Here is a 16,660-nt window from a genome sequence, read left to right as displayed (position 1 = left end):
TAGTTGTCCATAGGGTAAATAGTAAGGAAAAGGTTGGCTACAGTCCTATGAGGCAGTCTTGATCAGCCAGCAAACTGGTGCTCCAGCTCCTTCCTGCCCACCCGACTCACCTCAGTGGCGAGGGGAGGACGGTAGCTGCACGGCCTGGTCTCGCCCGCGCGTGGGCTGAGGCTGTACGTGATCAGAGACACAAGGCGAGCCACCAAATGGCTGCAAAAGGATTGTAAGGGTCTCTATGATCGCCTTTTACAAAAGTTTAGGTAGTTCTTGGATGAAAAGGGGCTGAGGAGGATGAACTTGGGAACTGGTTCTTCCTCTAGTGCTGTTTTTTACTTCTCTCAACACTTTTGATGATAACATAAAATTGTGGCTGGTAAAATTTGCAGATGACATTGACTTAGTAGCATGGCAAATAATAAGGAACATACTTAGAGTACTATGAATAGTCTTAGAAATAGACTCTGATACCTGATTTCCTGTATATTTAAAGACTAATCAGAAGAATAAATGACATTATTCTATTTGTTCTTTGTTTTTCTCTCAATATTTGAAACTGGGAAAATGGTTCCAACTGATTTGGAGGCTGAAATACTGAAAAATAAAAGACAGGTTGTTGTTCTCATTCTCATTTTTTATGTTAACGTGGAGTTGAATCTGACAATGCTATCTGCAATCTGGCAGCATTAACTCACATAAAATCGTCATTGCTACTGATTGTAAAAGACAAAGCAGGATATACTTCCACCTCCCGCCCCCAGGAAATAATAAAATAGCTGAAAAATCTGGTTTTGAAGAAAATGAGAACTGTCTGTTAATTTGTGTCAAATTCTGGCCTGTTTTTTCAGCCATTTTTCTCCAAATGGAGGAAAATTTGAAATGCTTCGCTTTGATATATTTTTAAATGAAACATGTTGACTCTGTGTTGTCTCATAGCTAAGCTATTTTAAAAAGTAACTTAAATTTATTGTGGTAACTGATGCTTAAACATTTCAAGTTGATCTGAAATGGGGGCTTTTGTTATTGTTGTTCTTCAACTGTTTTTCACATTGATGAAACACCTGCATATGTGCTTGGGGGGGAGAGCCAAGAAAGTTCAGAAAATGTTCTTCAGCTACATTACCACCACAGCAGGAATAGGATCTACATTTGCAAAAGCACTTAAGAGCTTGTGGTGTCTTTAGATACCTTCTGATTAAAAGTAATGGAAGTTTTCTGACAGATGACAATACTTGAGTTGTGTCGTGTGATGGATATATAGGATTGTTTCACACACAAATACAAGCAGTCCTACAGATAAAGTGCCATTATATTTTTGGGTTTTTTTCTTTTTTTGGAAGAACACCCTTTTTTCCAGTTCACCCTGAAATGGAATAGGAATTTAAGAAATGGGAAGAGATGAGGGAGTAGAGAAGAATGTTCTTCATTATTAGTTACAGAGATAAGTTCTACTAGAGATACGGGGAAAGCATAATAAGTTTTCTGAGGTGTTTTTGAGTTCATGTGGACTTGTAAAATCTGCTATCACTTTCAGGGTCACATCCCACTTTATCAGTGCCAGCACTGATACCACCATTTATGGAGCCTTTGATCCTCTTTCTGACATTGCTGACATACGTGAGAAGCACAAGCTCTGGATTCATGTGGATGAAAGGCTTTCTGGAAATAATGCTTGGCATTCTCAGAAGCTTAAAAACTGGAATTAGTTCTGTAGGTACCGCTTTCCCGAGATTATGAAATGAATGGCCTGTTTGCCTGAACAGATGCTATCGGAAAAAAATACAGAAGAGGCTATAAACTTTCAGTACAGGTTGTGCTTGTTTACAAAAAAAGGTTGCCTGCTCTCATGCAGTAATATAGCACATACATACCACCTCTAAGATGGTTCTTCTCGCATTAGCTAAGCCAAATCCAAAAATTAAACACACTACCCGTGCAGCATATAACATTTGAGGTCCTGAGTTATTGTCTGTCTTCAGAGCTGTTGTTCAGTTTACCCTCCTATTTCAGGATACTTGGCTTGTAACAAAGTAAGGTTGATTATTCTTCCTAAACAAAAGAGTCTTAGCTCTGGTATAAGTATATGGGCATAGCAGGGAAAGTAGATAGTTTTGTTTTTGATGTTTTGCTGCTGTTGTGAAGTGGTATGAATAATTATGATTTATATCTTTAGGCAATTTTGGTATTGTGATTACTGAGTAGTCTGAATTTTTTTTTCAAATTTTGAAGTTTATAGGAACTCTAGTCCATTAGCCCCTCCTGAAAACTTCTCAATAGATGCTATAAATAGGCTTGTATTCCTAATATTAGGAAACCATTTCAAGGAAATGTTTGCTGTTGCACATAAAAACAGTTGAATGCTAATGTGCATAGCATTGATTACTTCCATAGTACAATGACAGTAGAATAGAAGTATAATGAACTTGTTCCACTGAAATCACTGTGTCCTGTAAAGACATTCTAATTTCTACAAAATATGAAGAGGCTGTCAGACTAATTATGTGGGGGAAAATAGGAAATAGTTGTAAAGCTGCCTTGCTTTGATAGCTGCTGTTTGGTACTGCAGAGGTGGGAGCTCAAGATATTTGAAAAGGACAATGACAGTGAATAAAGAATACAGAATGAATATAGAGGTAAATTCTTTTCTTACACCCATGTAACACAACTATTTGTACCTAAAGACCAGACTTACTTTTATATGAAATCATACCTTCACTGAAAATAGTGAAATGTGGATTGGCATAAAGATGACCAGAACATAACCCTTGGCATTTTTGAGTTCTTGATGGTGCTACATCCTGCTCATCTTACTGATGCATGAAACCATGTTGAAGACAGTAGGACTATTTGTAGAACTAGAGGCTGAATCAAATGCAACCAGGTTATTATCTGCTATAATAAAAAACAGAATAGTATAGAAAATCACTGATGTGGTGCAGCCCTTTATAACTTGCCATATGTCATCAACCTGCTATATTTTTTCATATCTTAGCTTTGTCCTGTAATTGTGCTGGGGGAAGAGGGTAAGATGTAAGTTTCTTTTCCTCTTTGAGTTTCTTTCTGCATAATACTTGAACAATTCATTGAACAATTTATATTCTGAAGATAAAATATTTAGTGATGGTTGCAAATCTTTATTTTATTATGAGTGTAAAAGTCAGTCATTTCATACAGGCTGCAGGGGGTGGTGGCCTGATGATGTCTAGGAAACGTTCTTTTAAACTCAGCAGCATTGAAAGTTGAGCACAAGAACATGGTGTATTTTTTTTTTTTTTTACTTTCAGAGTAGATGGTCTTTTTTCTCTTGCCATTCTAACCATGTCGCTGCTTTGAATTATAGAATCATAGAATGGTTTGGGTTGGAATGTATCTTAAAGATCACCTAGTTCCAACCCCCCTGCCACAGGCAGGGACACCTTCCACTAGACTGGGTTGCTCAAAGCCCCATCCAGCCTAGCCTTGAACACTGCCAGGGAGGGGGCAGCCACAACTTCTCTGGGCAACCTGTTCCAGGGTCTCACTACCCTCACAGTAAAGAATTTCTTCCTAACATCTAATCTAAATCCACCCTCTTTCAGTTTAAAACCATTTCCCCCTTGTCCTGTCACTACATGCCCTTGTAAAAAGTCCCTCTCCAGCTTTCCTGTAGGCCGCCTTCAGGTACTGGAAGGCTGCTATAAGGTCTCCCTGGAGCCTTCTCTTCTCCAGGCTGAACAGTCCCAACTCTCTCAGCCTGTCTTCATAGGAGAGATGCTCCAGCCCTCTGATCATCTTCGTGGCCCTCCTCTGGACTCATTCCAACATGTCTGTGTCCTTCTTATGTTGGGGCTCCCAATCTCTCCCTGCTTTCTGTCTGTATGCAATGAGATTTGCATCTAGGAAAAACAACCCAAACTAACTTAAAAAAAACAAAACAAAACAAAACAAACCCCAACCCAACAAAACCCAACCAAAAAAAAACCAAGAAGACAAAACAGAAAAAAATTCAATCCTGGCTCCCTTAAAAAAAACATCCCAGCCTCTCTCTATGATTTCTTTGCCCTCTGACTGTATTAAACTTTTCTGAACATATCTTCCATGTATTTCCTTTTCCTGCCACAAATGTCACAGCTTCATCAAACTGTTGCTTCTGCTTAAAATATCCCACAATAACATATTTCCTCATCAACAGCTGGCCCTGTTTTTCCTTCAATTTTCTTCTTGGAAGTGCTTTCTTCTTAAAGATGATGTATCCAGACTTGTTATCATATGTCCCTGATCTAGAACTGCAAGCCTTTTCAGGGTGTATTTATAGTGTAGACCACAGTGCTGTGTGGGTATATGCAAGTAGTTTAAATCCTGGAACTGGGGCAAATTAGCCCACAGTGATGCTGTGAAGGTATGTTGTTGTTACTGTCGGTCTAGTCTGGGTAGTCTATACCATACTGTAGTGAACAGTGTAGCTGTAACATATGGCATAAATTATGTGCTATGTAAACTGGTGCTCATACATAACTGTTTAATAATCTTCTGTCTGCATGGGAACAATTTGGAGTACTTAAGAGATGCAGTCTTTAACACCTGGATAGTGCTTCATATTACATTTCATCTCTATGGCTCATTCTGTTTTTTGGAATCCACACAATCTGATGGGGGCTCCGCTTCAGTGTTTAGCCTTCCTTGTCTGCGGAAAGGTAACACGAGTGAGCCCACTTTTCTATCACAATGCACTTTGGGTGACTCCTGTGACCAAGTTTGAGGTCTTGTTAATGCTAGAAGCATGAAAGCTGGCTTACCACTCGGACCCAAGCATCAGTTCTTTAACTACTTCTTTCTTTGGAGCTTTCTGGTAGCTTGTATAGCCAACCTTGTCCTCTGCTGTAGAGCTTATGTCTCTGAGGTTTCCTGCTCCAGAACCATTATGTTGTCAATATGTTGTCAAGAGGAGAGGCTTTCCTATTCAATTGGTGTCAAATGAGTAGAGAAATATGTTCCTAGGAGCCTCCTTGAGATCCTACCTTACAGGTATACTCTGTAGAGAAGAGGTGTGCAGGGACAGTGATCAGGTCTGCTTCTCAACAGTTTCAAAAAGTCAGAGAGGGCTCAAGAAGAGCATAAAATGGATGCACATCTTTTACAGATTCTTAGACACACAAGAAGCATTATTTTGTTAGCAAACCCCTAAAAAGGAATGCAACGTCTTTGAATGTGCTTCTGGATTTCAGAAAACTCTTCCCCAAAAGGAGCAAATAGTTCTGCAAGGTTGCATAAGCCAAGCTTATATACACTTATGCATTTATAAATTTAAAGATTTAAAATTGAAAGTTGGAATTATTATCAGGTTTGCATGGTACAGTATATGACTTGGGATTCTTCCAACAAACCCAGACTTCTTTTTCTAAGCCGTTGCAAATATTTGGAAGTACACTGAATGAAAAGATTTGAGAGGGATTCTATCACATCCCAGGGTTAATTGTTATTCTAAGTATTGTCTCTTTGTATAAATCACAAGAGCAGACTACTCACTTCTCTCACCTTTTCATTAAAATACCTATGGAAGCTGCCATCCTTTCAACAGCAAAGCTTCCTTGACAAACTAATGCCTCGCAAACAGAATATACCATAATAAAAGTGAAGTCATCCTCTGTGCTGCTATTTACCTTAGTACAGTATGTGCAGTTCAGCGTGTCTGAGAGTTTTATTTGCAGGAGAAGTCAGCATGAAGTAGGGAAAGGTGTAGATTTATAGCATGTTAGTTACTTCTGTTTCCTTGTGCAAATAGTTGTTCAAATACTCAGCATGGGGTAGCTTTCAAAATGCAGCAATCAACCTCTCATGGAGATGCTTGAAGCCCACAGAGGTAATGTAGCATGTTTTTATAGCCTAGCTAAGTGCTCACTAATTTTCTTATGTAGACAAGCCATAGGATATTGTTGCGGTGGGTGCATTAATTATCTGTAGGGGTTTATAGCCTTTAACCTTGACATTATACAGCAAATAAATACGCTCAACTTACCTATGAGATACTATTATGAGAAATTAACAAGTTTGCTTATTTGGAGGTTAGGTTTACCAAGGTTTGGGCTGTCATTCTTTGCCACAGGAGCAACAGGAAACATATTGTCTTAGAGGTAAAATTAAATGCCTGAAAAACACATTTGGGAGAATGATCATTTTTAACATCACTTGATGCTTCCTCACAGGTTTGATTGGCTGTTAATTTTCATGGATTTAAGCTGGAGAGGTCCTCTTGCTGTTTTATCAATTTTATTTCTCTTCAGTTGATGGAGGTGTGGCTTTGAGCAAGGAGAGATTGTTAGTCCTGCTTATCTTCTTTTAAATGCCAGTTAGAAAGAAAAAAATGAATTTTCCTAGAGTTATTTGCACATATATTTGCACATATGTGACAGACAGGGCACATCTGTCTCAAAGGGGGAGAAGGTTCTTTGCACAAGAGTTAGCAGGGCTCATTGAAAGAGCTTTAAACTAGATTTGAAGGGGGAAAGGGACAAAACCAGGCTTGCTAGGGATAAGCCTGGGGGCAGCACACCAATGTTTGTGGGATGATGTGCTAGTGAGGTGCTTCAGTGAGTGCTGAGTACACTGGAGCACATTTGGAATGTATCTATACTGATGCATGCAGCATGAGGAATAAACAAGGGGAGCAAATAGCTTTGGCCCAGTCCCAGAGCTATGACATCATTGGCATAAGCAAAACCTGGTGGGATGAGTCCTGTGACTGGTGCATTGTGGTGGATGGTTATAGGCTCTTCAGGAGGGATAGGCAGTGCAGGCGCAGCAGGTGGTTGGTGCTGTGTGTAAGGGAGGGGTTGGATTGTATGGCGCTTGCAGTTGGAGAGGACACGGTTGAGAGCCTCTGAGTAAGGATGAAGGGGAAAGCAAATATCGTGGATGTTGTTGTGGGAGTCTACTATAGACCACCCAGCCAGGATGACACCACCGATGAATTATTCTATAAGGAATTAAGGGCTATCTCTAGATCAACTTCCCTTGTCCTTATGGGTGGTTTTAACTTCACAGACAACAACTGGGAATATCATACAGTGGACACAAACAGGTCCAGGAAATTTGTGAAGCATGTTGAAGATAACTTCTTTGTGTAGGTACTAAGGGAGCTGACTAGGAAAGGTGCCCTCCTAGATTTGTTGTTTGTAAACAGAAAGGGACTCGTGGGTAAAGTGGTGATTGGTGTCTGTCTTGGTTACAGTGACCACAAAGTAGTTGAGTTTCAAATCGTTGGTGATGATAGGTGAAAAACTGCCAGGAAAACTTTGACCTTAGATATGGGGAGAGCAAACTTCAGGCTGATGAAGGAGCTAGAAAGTAAGGTCCCCTGGGAATCTGCCTTTGAAGGTATTGGGGTTCATGAATGCTGGTCACTTTTCAAGAGCCATCTCTTAAAGCACCAAAGCAGGCAATTCCAAAGTGTCAAAAGTCAAACAAGCAGTGCAGAAGGCTGGCTTGGCTGACAAGTGATGATCTTCTAGAAATTAGGTGGAAAAGGAAAGACAACAAAAAGGGCTTTTTCAAACATGCTAACAGCAAAAGGAGGATGAGAGAGAATATTGGTCAGTTACTTGATGAGGTCGGTCACCTCACAAATAGGTATGTAAATAAAGCAGAGTCATTTAATGACTTCTTCACCTCTGTCTTTAACATTGACAATGGGCCCTGGGACCCCCAGAGCCCTGTGTTGGAAGACCGTGACTGGGGGGAGCATGTTAAACTCCCAGAGGACTCTCAACTTGTTCAAGACTTGCTGCTTCAGCTGGATGCACGCAAGTCTACAGGGCCTGATGGGATTCATCCGAGGGTACTGAAAGAGCTGGCTGATGTTATCACAGCACCTCTCTCCATTATTTTTCAAAAGTCTTGGGAGTCTGGTGAGGTCCCAGTTGACTGGAAGCTGGCAAATGTTGCCTCAATTTTAAAGAAGAGTAAAAAGGAAGACCCTGGTAATTACAGGCCTGTCAGTCTCACTTCAGTGCCTGGCACAATTATGGAGAAGGTTATTCTGGGACTTATTGAAAAACAGTTGAGAGTCAATGCAGTCATTGGTCATAGCCAACATGGGTTCATGAGGGGCAAGTCCTGCTTAACTAACTTAATTTCCTTTTATGACCAGGCCACCCATCTAGTTGACCAAGGGAAGCCAGTAGATGTGGGTTTTCTGGATTTGAGCAAAGTTTTCATACCGTTTCTCACCGTATCCTTCTGGACAAAATGTCCAGCACGCAGCTAGACAAGTCCATAATATACTGGGTGAGCAATTGGCTGATGGATCAGGCTCAAAGAGTTATAGTAAATGAGGTTACATCAGGCTGGCAGCCAGACACCTTTGGGGTTCCCCAGGGCTCAATTTTAAGGCCAGTGATCTTTAATGTTTTTATAAATGATCTGGACACAGGAATCGAATGTACATTAAGTAAGTTTGCTGATGATACTAAACTAGGAGGAGCTGTGGACTCCCTCGAGGGTAGAGAGGCCTTACAGGGAGATCTGGATAGACTGGAGAGCTGGGCAGTCACCAATCATATGATATTTAACAAGAGCAAGTGCTGTATTCTGCACCTGGGACCAGGGTAATCCTGGTTATACATACAAGCTAGGGACGAGAAGCTGAGAGGCTGGAGGTCAGCCCTGTGGAAAGATATCTGCAGGTTTGGGTTGATGGCAAGTTGAATATGAGTCAACAGTGTGCCCTGACAGACAAAAGAGCCAACCATGTCCTGGAGTGCATCAAGCACAGCATAGCTAGCTAGTGGAGGGAGGTGATTGTCCCACTCTACACTGCAATGGTGCAGCCTCACCTCGGGTACTGTGTGCAGTTTTGGGCACATCAAGGACATCAGACTACTACAGTGTGTCCACAGGAAGGTGACCAAGATGGGGAAAGGTCTTGAAGGCAAGACTTACGAGCAGTGGCTGAGGTCACTTGGCTTGTTCAGTCTGGAGAAGAGAAGGCTGAGGGGTGACCTCATGGCAGTCTACAACTTTCTGAAGGGGGGCAGCTAAGGGGGAGGTGCTGGTCTCCTCTTTCTGGTGACCAGCGATAGGACATGAGGAAATGGAATGAAGCTGCATCAGAGGAAGTTCAGATGGGACATTAGGAAAAGGTTCTTCACTGAGAGGGTGGTTGGTCACTGGAACAGGCTCCCCAGGGAAGTACTTTCAGCACCAAACCTGTCAGAGTTCAAGGAGCCTCTGGATGATGCTCTTAGTTATATGGTTTAGTTTTAGGTAGTCCCATGAGAAACAAGAAGTTGGACTCGATCCTTATGAGTCCCTTCCAACTTGACATATTCTGTGATTCTATGATTTCTTCCTGTCTTCTGTATAAATCATTACTGGCTTCTATTTGTGTAGCCTTGTCTTCCAAATATCTCCAGCCTTTAAAGCTTAAAACATCTTGTCCCTTTCATTGAGAGGGTGTTGCCAGTTCTCATGTTCCACATAGTTATGTATAGGTATGGAATTATAGTTCTATTTAAAATATGGTAGCCACTTCTTCGAGTTAGATAAACAAAATTATGTCCCATGTGAAATAGTGTACAGTGCATAAAAAGGCTGACGTTGTACACATAGGATATAAAATGTACTTACTTTTTGTACTTTAATCACAAAGAAGAATGGTAAGAATCAGTGCTTATTCTGGAAAGCATTATTTCATAACAGTTTCTTACTTTTACAAAGCTGTTGTTGGCATATTCTAGACTGGTGTATTCTGCACAACACAAAGTTATCAGGTCAGCATAACCTATAATTTTCTATCATCATGCTTATCTGTATGGAATATGTAGTGAATGCCTATCACTGCTATGAGCAGTTCTCTAAATGTGCTAATATTCAATAGGGAACATCAGGCTTTGAGACTCTATGAACAGGTTCCTTGAACTTGCTGAGCACTTTTACAAGGAACTGAGTTAGAGAGAAAACTTTGGGCTTGTATTTGATGACGAGATAAGAGTGAATGAATGGAATATCTTTCTGATCTCTGCTCTATACATATTGTCTTCTACTTCTCGCACAGTCAGTATTCTTTGCTGATATAACATTGTACTCAGTTTTTGTTGTTTTTCTTTGTTTAATTGAAGCAGGCATTTTCCAGATAAGCATCACAGTGTACTTTTGAGAGTCCTTATGGTAAGAGGTATTTCTTGAAGAAACAAAGCATTTTTAACTCTTCTTCCTCTTATTCAGTAAACAGCACTGGTGTTGCAACTAAGGGTAGAAAATCAGATTAGAATTAATTTTAGTGCTCAGCTGGGAGAAGATAATAGGCTGGGGACAGGTAAATTGTTGATACTGAAAGATATTGATTAAAACCTATGACAGTATTCTGTCAAAGCAGTAAAAAAATCAAATAATTTCATAATGTGCTTATTTGTAATGGTTTCAATGGGAGAACAGGAAGGTGTGAGGACTATTACATTGATTAGACTTACTATTTTCATAATGTCAAGGTAGCTTGACAAGGTAAAATAAATTTCTTTTGTGTTTTAACCTTTTTTATTTTACTACTTATATGGCAATATATGCTTAAAATGTAAAAGTTGGGATTATTGAAACACTTCCATTTAACTCTAGTAATTTTTTCTACTATTCTCATTCTAGGTGAAACTTAGAAATACATCCTTTTTTCGTTGCCATTCTGAATAATTTGTTTTTAAAATGGTAGTATTTTTAAATGGCAGTGTTGCACGCATAATGGAGATTCAGACTGCTTTTTGTGTGTCACTGTGCTCTCAGGTCCACATAATGAGAGAACAGCTCAACAGGTTAATGTAAAACATCTACTTTAACATTCTACTTTATAAGGATCAGAGTACTCGGCATTTTCCAGGGAAAAGTTCTAATAGATGGGGGGGATTTCTGTAGAAGGCAAGCACGATGAGGAGGGTAACAAGTAGCATTAATTTGCAGTAATTATCAGCCTTGGTCAGAACAATAGTTCTCTAGATGCAGGATAGAACTCCTGAAAAACACAAGTTACTTGGAGTACAACTCACGCAGATACTGCTCAATATATGTCAAGTCCTCTGACTTCAGACCAAAGAGCAGGAGAGGTTTCTGTTGTGATTTGGGTTTTCCTAAGCAGAGGAATAAATTTAGTTTGTTCTTGAAGCCTAAACTCACCAATGTGTGCTTGGTGGGATGGTACATCCCACCAAGTCTGAAAGGAAGGACAAGTGGACTGTAACAGGATAAATTACTTTATCATGTAATATTTCTAACATTATTCAGTCAATTTGGAGGTTACTAAGACATTTAGCAGTAATTCTCAATAGTTTAATCTGTTTTGTTTATTTGAGTGTAACCAGGATTCAAACATCAATGTCTGACTGATGTGCAAAGAACAAGTGTCAGGAGCAGAACTGGACAAATCCAAAGACAAATGAAATAAAACCTCACACATATATATTCCAAAGAAAATAATAAAATATTCTTGGAAGTGTTTGTGATAGTGAAGAGGTTTGAATTAACACTACAGGAGTAACACAATTCTGGATGTACCAACATTAACGAAATCATGATGTGTTAATACAACTACAGTCCTCTGGCTTTTGCCCTCTGTTGCAGTCTGAATGACCCAGCCCTGCTGAGTCTCTGCCATGATCCCTATTCCCAGGGCGGTCATAATGATGCCTGAATGAGTTTTTTCCCCTACAGTGGGCTGGAAGTGAGGGACTAAAGGCAATTTATGATCACTTTCTGTGTTGTTTTGGTGAAGTTAGGAGAGGAGTGGAAGTACATAGCTTCTGCATTCTCGGGAACAGCAGGGGGCTGCAAGACCAGGCAGAGGAGTGGGGGAGGAAGGATTGTACTGGAGTAGGTGATCCTTCACTGCAGTGGGGTAGGCTGGCATTCCTATGACTGTAGTGCCTCCCTTGTTTGTTTAGCCATTATGTAAACTTCTTGGGCTTTGGAACTGTGCGATAAGAAAACAAACAGTAATCTAACTAGTCATAGAGCTGTAATATTAAAGTATGACTACTGAAAGCATTAGTCACATCCAATACTCATCAGATAATCCCCAGAATGAAACATTTGCATTAATCCTTTATCAAATGATTTCAAATCCAGGGGCTTACTGTCTTTCCTTGTTTTGAATTTATTTTTTTCTCCCCATTTCTTCAGACAGAATTCTTTTTGACTGCAGTAAAGGCCATATGACACCAGAAACATTGCAGCCAAAATAATGCATTGTTCTTCTCCTCCTGACAAATTCTTTCTTCAGTTAGACACACCCCTGTGAAATGTTTTGATCTGGGTTGAACTGCATGCTAGCTTATATTGCAAGGTGAGGTATAGAGCAGAGGGAGAAAGAAGCTTTGATCTTTTTTTTTTTTCTTTTTTCAGAAAAGCTATTAACCACACTCATTCCTATCCTGTATGCAGATTGCTCCCAAGATCAAAGCACAGATGATAGAAGAAAGAATGACAATGGTTAGCTACCAGCCACAAGGTGACAAAGACAATTTTTTCAGAATGGTTCTCTCCAACTCAGCTACCAGGAAACCAGATGTTGTCTTCTTCCTTGAAGAAACTAAAAGACTTGGCAAAGATTTGTGACAATTAATATCTGAAGTTTATGAGGTACCTAAATACAGCAGAAGTTTCCTACTTTGCATTAGCTGAACATAGTACTAATCATTCTAATGCTGTCATCATCATTGGTATGCACTAGAAGAAGCACAGAGGTTTTCACAGCACTCATCTTATAAATTATTTTTTTTACTGCTTCACAAGACCTGAAATTCGTTGTATGATACCTCCTCAACTGAGTGGTTTGGGGGTTTTTTGCTATTTTTTGGGGTGTCTGAACAAACTTTTAGTCTTGTGAGTTTGTGTGAATCCTGGCTTCTCTTTAGGGCTGATATTTACTTTGTTTGATTTGGGTCCAGAAGCAGGAACTGAGTGCTATAAAAATAGCATTCCCTCTTTCATCAACAAAGTGAGTAAAATAGAAAGTCATAGCTTGAGAGACCTTAACTTGCAGCTTGCTTCCTTACAGTCAAGCTGAAGTTTTGAAGCTGTGTTTGGCTGTCTGATTGTTTGAGAGTGTTCTTTGTTGCTTTCTGCTGCACTGCATCATGTCTTTGTAGGAAATGTTGTTGCATCTCTTGTTTGAATATTTCACTTCAGTTCTGCTATGTTTTGTGATATACTCAGTCTGTGTTTTGCTCTCATCTGCAATTTATGTCTGCAGCACTGGCTGAATGTTTTCACTTGTCTTGTATGTCTATGTTCCAGCATTAAGTTGTGACACTGGAAGCAAATTTAGTCCAATTCATTGTACAAGGCAATAAGATTGAATCAGATAATTTCTAAAGGGTTTTTTTTCCTCCTATTTAAGTATTTTCCCATAGTAATGGTTTAATGTCTGTAGGGTTTGTAGAACACCTACATAAGTTTGCATTATACTAAATTACTCTCTCTTCTCTGAGCCTTGAGCATTTCATGTACACATAGACAAAAAGGAATCTAATAAATGATGAAGCACATCTGAAAAATCACCTCTGTATCTGAAATCTTCGTGTATCTCAGAGTTTCACACTTTAGTTCATTAAGCAAAAAATGTAAAAGCAATGGACTGCAATGACAAGTCTTTTTTTTTTTTTGTGGTATATGCTATCTGCTACAGCTTTACTATGGCAAAATAGAAAACGGAGTAGACAAAACTGTCCACATGAATGCCAAAAGAGACTACTTCAGCAAGTAGTGATGATTAGCTCCTCATTTTTGCTGCACCATTAAAAAAAAAGGAATGAAGCCTCTTCTGAGAAATTCAGCAACTGTAGCAGCTGGGAGAGCTGCTGTGTGACTCTTCTTTTAACCCAAGGACCTTCACCGGGAATGGGATTGCTGAATGATTCCCTTTGCTTAACAAGAAGAAGCTTTCAGTTCCAACTCTGTTCCTGTCACTTTTTCACTACCTGCTGGTAGGGACACCCAAATATGTCATTGTGACTGATGCCTCAGGAATTATGTTTCAATTTGCTAAACATTACGGACACAAATTTCAAAAGAACCTTATGCACTAGTGTTATAAATGTGATACGTGTCCATTAATTGCCAGATATCTATTGGCAGATAAAAAAGTCTCTGCTTCTCCCACTTGAGATAACTGTGTACAGAGTTCTGTTTCAGGATCAGAAAGCTGAAGCAGCAAAGATATGATGGTCTTTTAAAAAGATGACTTTAATCAAGTGTCAAATGAATATCCAAGGAAGAGAAATATCAGAATAAGTGTATCAGAATTTGTGCCTGTGCTTACTGGAGGTTTAGGTGGCTTTGAGCAATGACTAGAAAACTAGCAATAAATTAGATATATTATTGGTATTTTATTATGTTTCTCCTGACATGCTTTTGTTTTGAAATGCATATCAATAGGCTTTGCAGTGACCGATTTGCTCACAGCAGATGTGGAAAATAAAATCATGCTTCCTACAGAGCCTGCAGCAAACTAATTCTAATCCATAGAGAACTACCCTTCTCCTCTTCCATGAGTCCTACAGAGATCTGAGACTTACGCAGATCACTCTGGGGAGGATATGGCAGGAGAGAGTTGGGAGGCCAAGGATATTCTTACCCTAAAGCTATGGCAAAATCTAAAGCAGGCATGACAAGATGGTAAGTGCCAATTTCCTTTCTATGTTTTCAGCCTCCCTCCTGCTCAAGAATGAGGACCATGTACATATTTCAAGGAAATGGATTTACAGGGCTACTCATGTTCCCTCTCATTGTTAGACTTATATTGTCAGAATTGGTTCAAGGCTTCTCAGCATTATGGGCAAAATCAAACCTTGCTGATCCAAGACTGAAAGCAAAATAATGGAGGTTTTTGGGGGAGCAGGGGTTGCTTTTCCTCTCACTTTATGTTTAATGACAGGAGCAGTGGCAGGTGCAGAAAGGGAAACAGGAACAAGTGTTGCTAAATTTAGTAGTCCAGAGTAGAACCATATCCAGCTGCTCCATAGCTTTAATTTCTTTCTTGATTTTCCAATTATTTTCCAGAATAACTGTGACACCAGTGCTTTGCTGCCCTTGAAAACTCGGCCTCCTTCAGCCTCCTTGTTCATTCCCAGTCTCTCTTCAAAATATCTTCTGCAAAACTTACAAATGTTAGCTGTCTTTTGCACAACATGAACAAAATTATCTCCCAGGAAAACTTTCTTTCCTCTCTTTCTCTTGCAATATATATCCAAATATTTTTCCTCATGCTCATGTTTCGCTGCTGCAGGCTCTTCTGAGGAGAATGCAGCAGCAGTCCTGCAAGGCAGTCTGTATACTTCCAATATTGCCCCACTGAAAAGTTGCAAAGCATTGTTATTTCCCATGACATTTGGCAGAAAGGTGTTGGAGTACAGCTCTCTATTGTAGAATGATATGGCTGTTGGGTTGTTTCAATAAATCTCCTTGTAAATATTAAAGTTATTAGGGCTGCCATTTTTTCTTCTTGGAGACTTACTCACCATTCCCTTAAGTAGTGGTACACGCATGATATGCAGCATGCAGACACAGTTTAAATTACAGAATTTGTGCTGTTGTAAGCAAAAAAACAGTAGAACTGAATGATGGAAACTAATGCTAACAGAATTGTGACCTGGAATGACCTACTTCATCCTCTGATCACTGTTGTAACTATACTCTTCAAATAAGATTTCCAGGCTCTTTTTAATTTATTCCATCAATACAGCTTCAACTACATCCTTTGGGACATGATACCAGCATGATATGGTTTTCACCCCTTAGGTGCTTTTTTTTCCTGATCTTCTTCCTGTGATTGGTACAACTCCTAGTACTACCCCTACCTTCTTTTTACTAACCTAGTTACTTGTGCTTTAACAGCAAGAGAGCAAATTCAATTTACTGAAACAGACATAGAAAACAAACCTTGTGTTTTAACAGCTAATTTAATTTATATTCTTAATAGGAGATGCCTGAAAGTAAGTTCAAGGGGACAGAACACCCAGGGCCTGGAAAAAAACTTATCAAATCTCTTGCAGGCCTACAAACAGTAAATATTTTTTAAACTGGTTTCCAAGTAAAGGTTAAGACCATGACTCTCTTAACTTGGATAGATTTCACAGCAAAATGTTGTTTCTTGTTAAAGAGACAAAGGGGTGATTTCAATTTCTAGAGGACCACCTGCTGGTTAATATGTGCATTTAGAATAAAAAGGAAAATACTGTTTATATGATGTGGGTTAGCGACAGTGATGAAAGATCATTCTTTTAAAATTGCTGACTCTTTTGTAAAAATGTGTAACGATTTGTGAAGATTGGATCAAGGGGTAATATTAAGCAAAGTCTTTCTAGCAGACTCTTATCTGCCATTCTTAGGCACCAGCAAAAACCTGGTTTAGTATCCTGCTTTCAATCTGAAAAGTCCACCTGCCTTTTTAAGGATGTTGATGTAGATGGTTCTGGTCCTGCTCTGAAGCCTGCCAACCTATGCTTCTCTCACACTGAAGTTGTTCAGACTGCACCAATGAACAGTAAAAGGGAAAGAAGAGAGGCTTTACAGCCCAATGGTAATTTTAAATACAGCTTGCATAGAGAATTCTATGGACTTTAAATGTCACTTGTACCTTGACCCAGCTTCTTTTCTGTCAGGATGCTATTAGCTTCCCTTCTCTTTCAGCAGTTTGCATTTCCCC

General features: G+C 39.6%; 1 protein-coding gene across 1 annotated transcript; it reads left to right on the top strand.

Annotated features, from left to right (window-relative positions):
* Nucleotides 1–561: 561 nt before the first annotated feature.
* Nucleotides 562–4,760, top strand: LOC137661120 (glutamate decarboxylase 2-like). Its single transcript, XM_068396485.1, has 4 exons — nucleotides 562–619; nucleotides 1,540–1,640; nucleotides 3,172–3,236; nucleotides 4,592–4,760. Exons 1-4 carry the CDS (start codon nucleotides 562–564, stop codon nucleotides 4,758–4,760), a joined length of 393 nt encoding a protein of 130 aa, XP_068252586.1.
* Nucleotides 4,761–16,660: the final 11,900 nt, after the last annotated feature.

Source organism: Nyctibius grandis, chromosome 3 (assembly GCF_013368605.1).
Source record: "Nyctibius grandis isolate bNycGra1 chromosome 3, bNycGra1.pri, whole genome shotgun sequence".
NCBI lineage: Eukaryota > Metazoa > Chordata > Aves > Nyctibiiformes > Nyctibiidae > Nyctibius > Nyctibius grandis.
The sequence above is the reverse complement of the archived record's forward strand: the minus strand, read 5'-3'. Positions and strand labels throughout refer to the sequence as shown.

What these genes read in the sequence shown, in the direction of transcription:
- LOC137661120 (XM_068396485.1), top strand. Translation starts at nt 562, where the DNA reads ATGGTTCCAACTGATTTGGAGGCTGAAATACTGAAAAATAAAAGACAG. An exon ending in AGCACAAGCTCTGGATTCAT is followed by an intron (nt 1,641 to 3,171) that starts GTGGATGAAAGG and finishes CATTTCATACAG; the next exon opens with GCTGCAGGGGGTGGTGGCCT. An exon ending in AAACTCAGCAGCATTGAAAG is followed by an intron (nt 3,237 to 4,591) that starts TTGAGCACAAGA and finishes TTTCATCTCTAT; the next exon opens with GGCTCATTCTGTTTTTTGGA.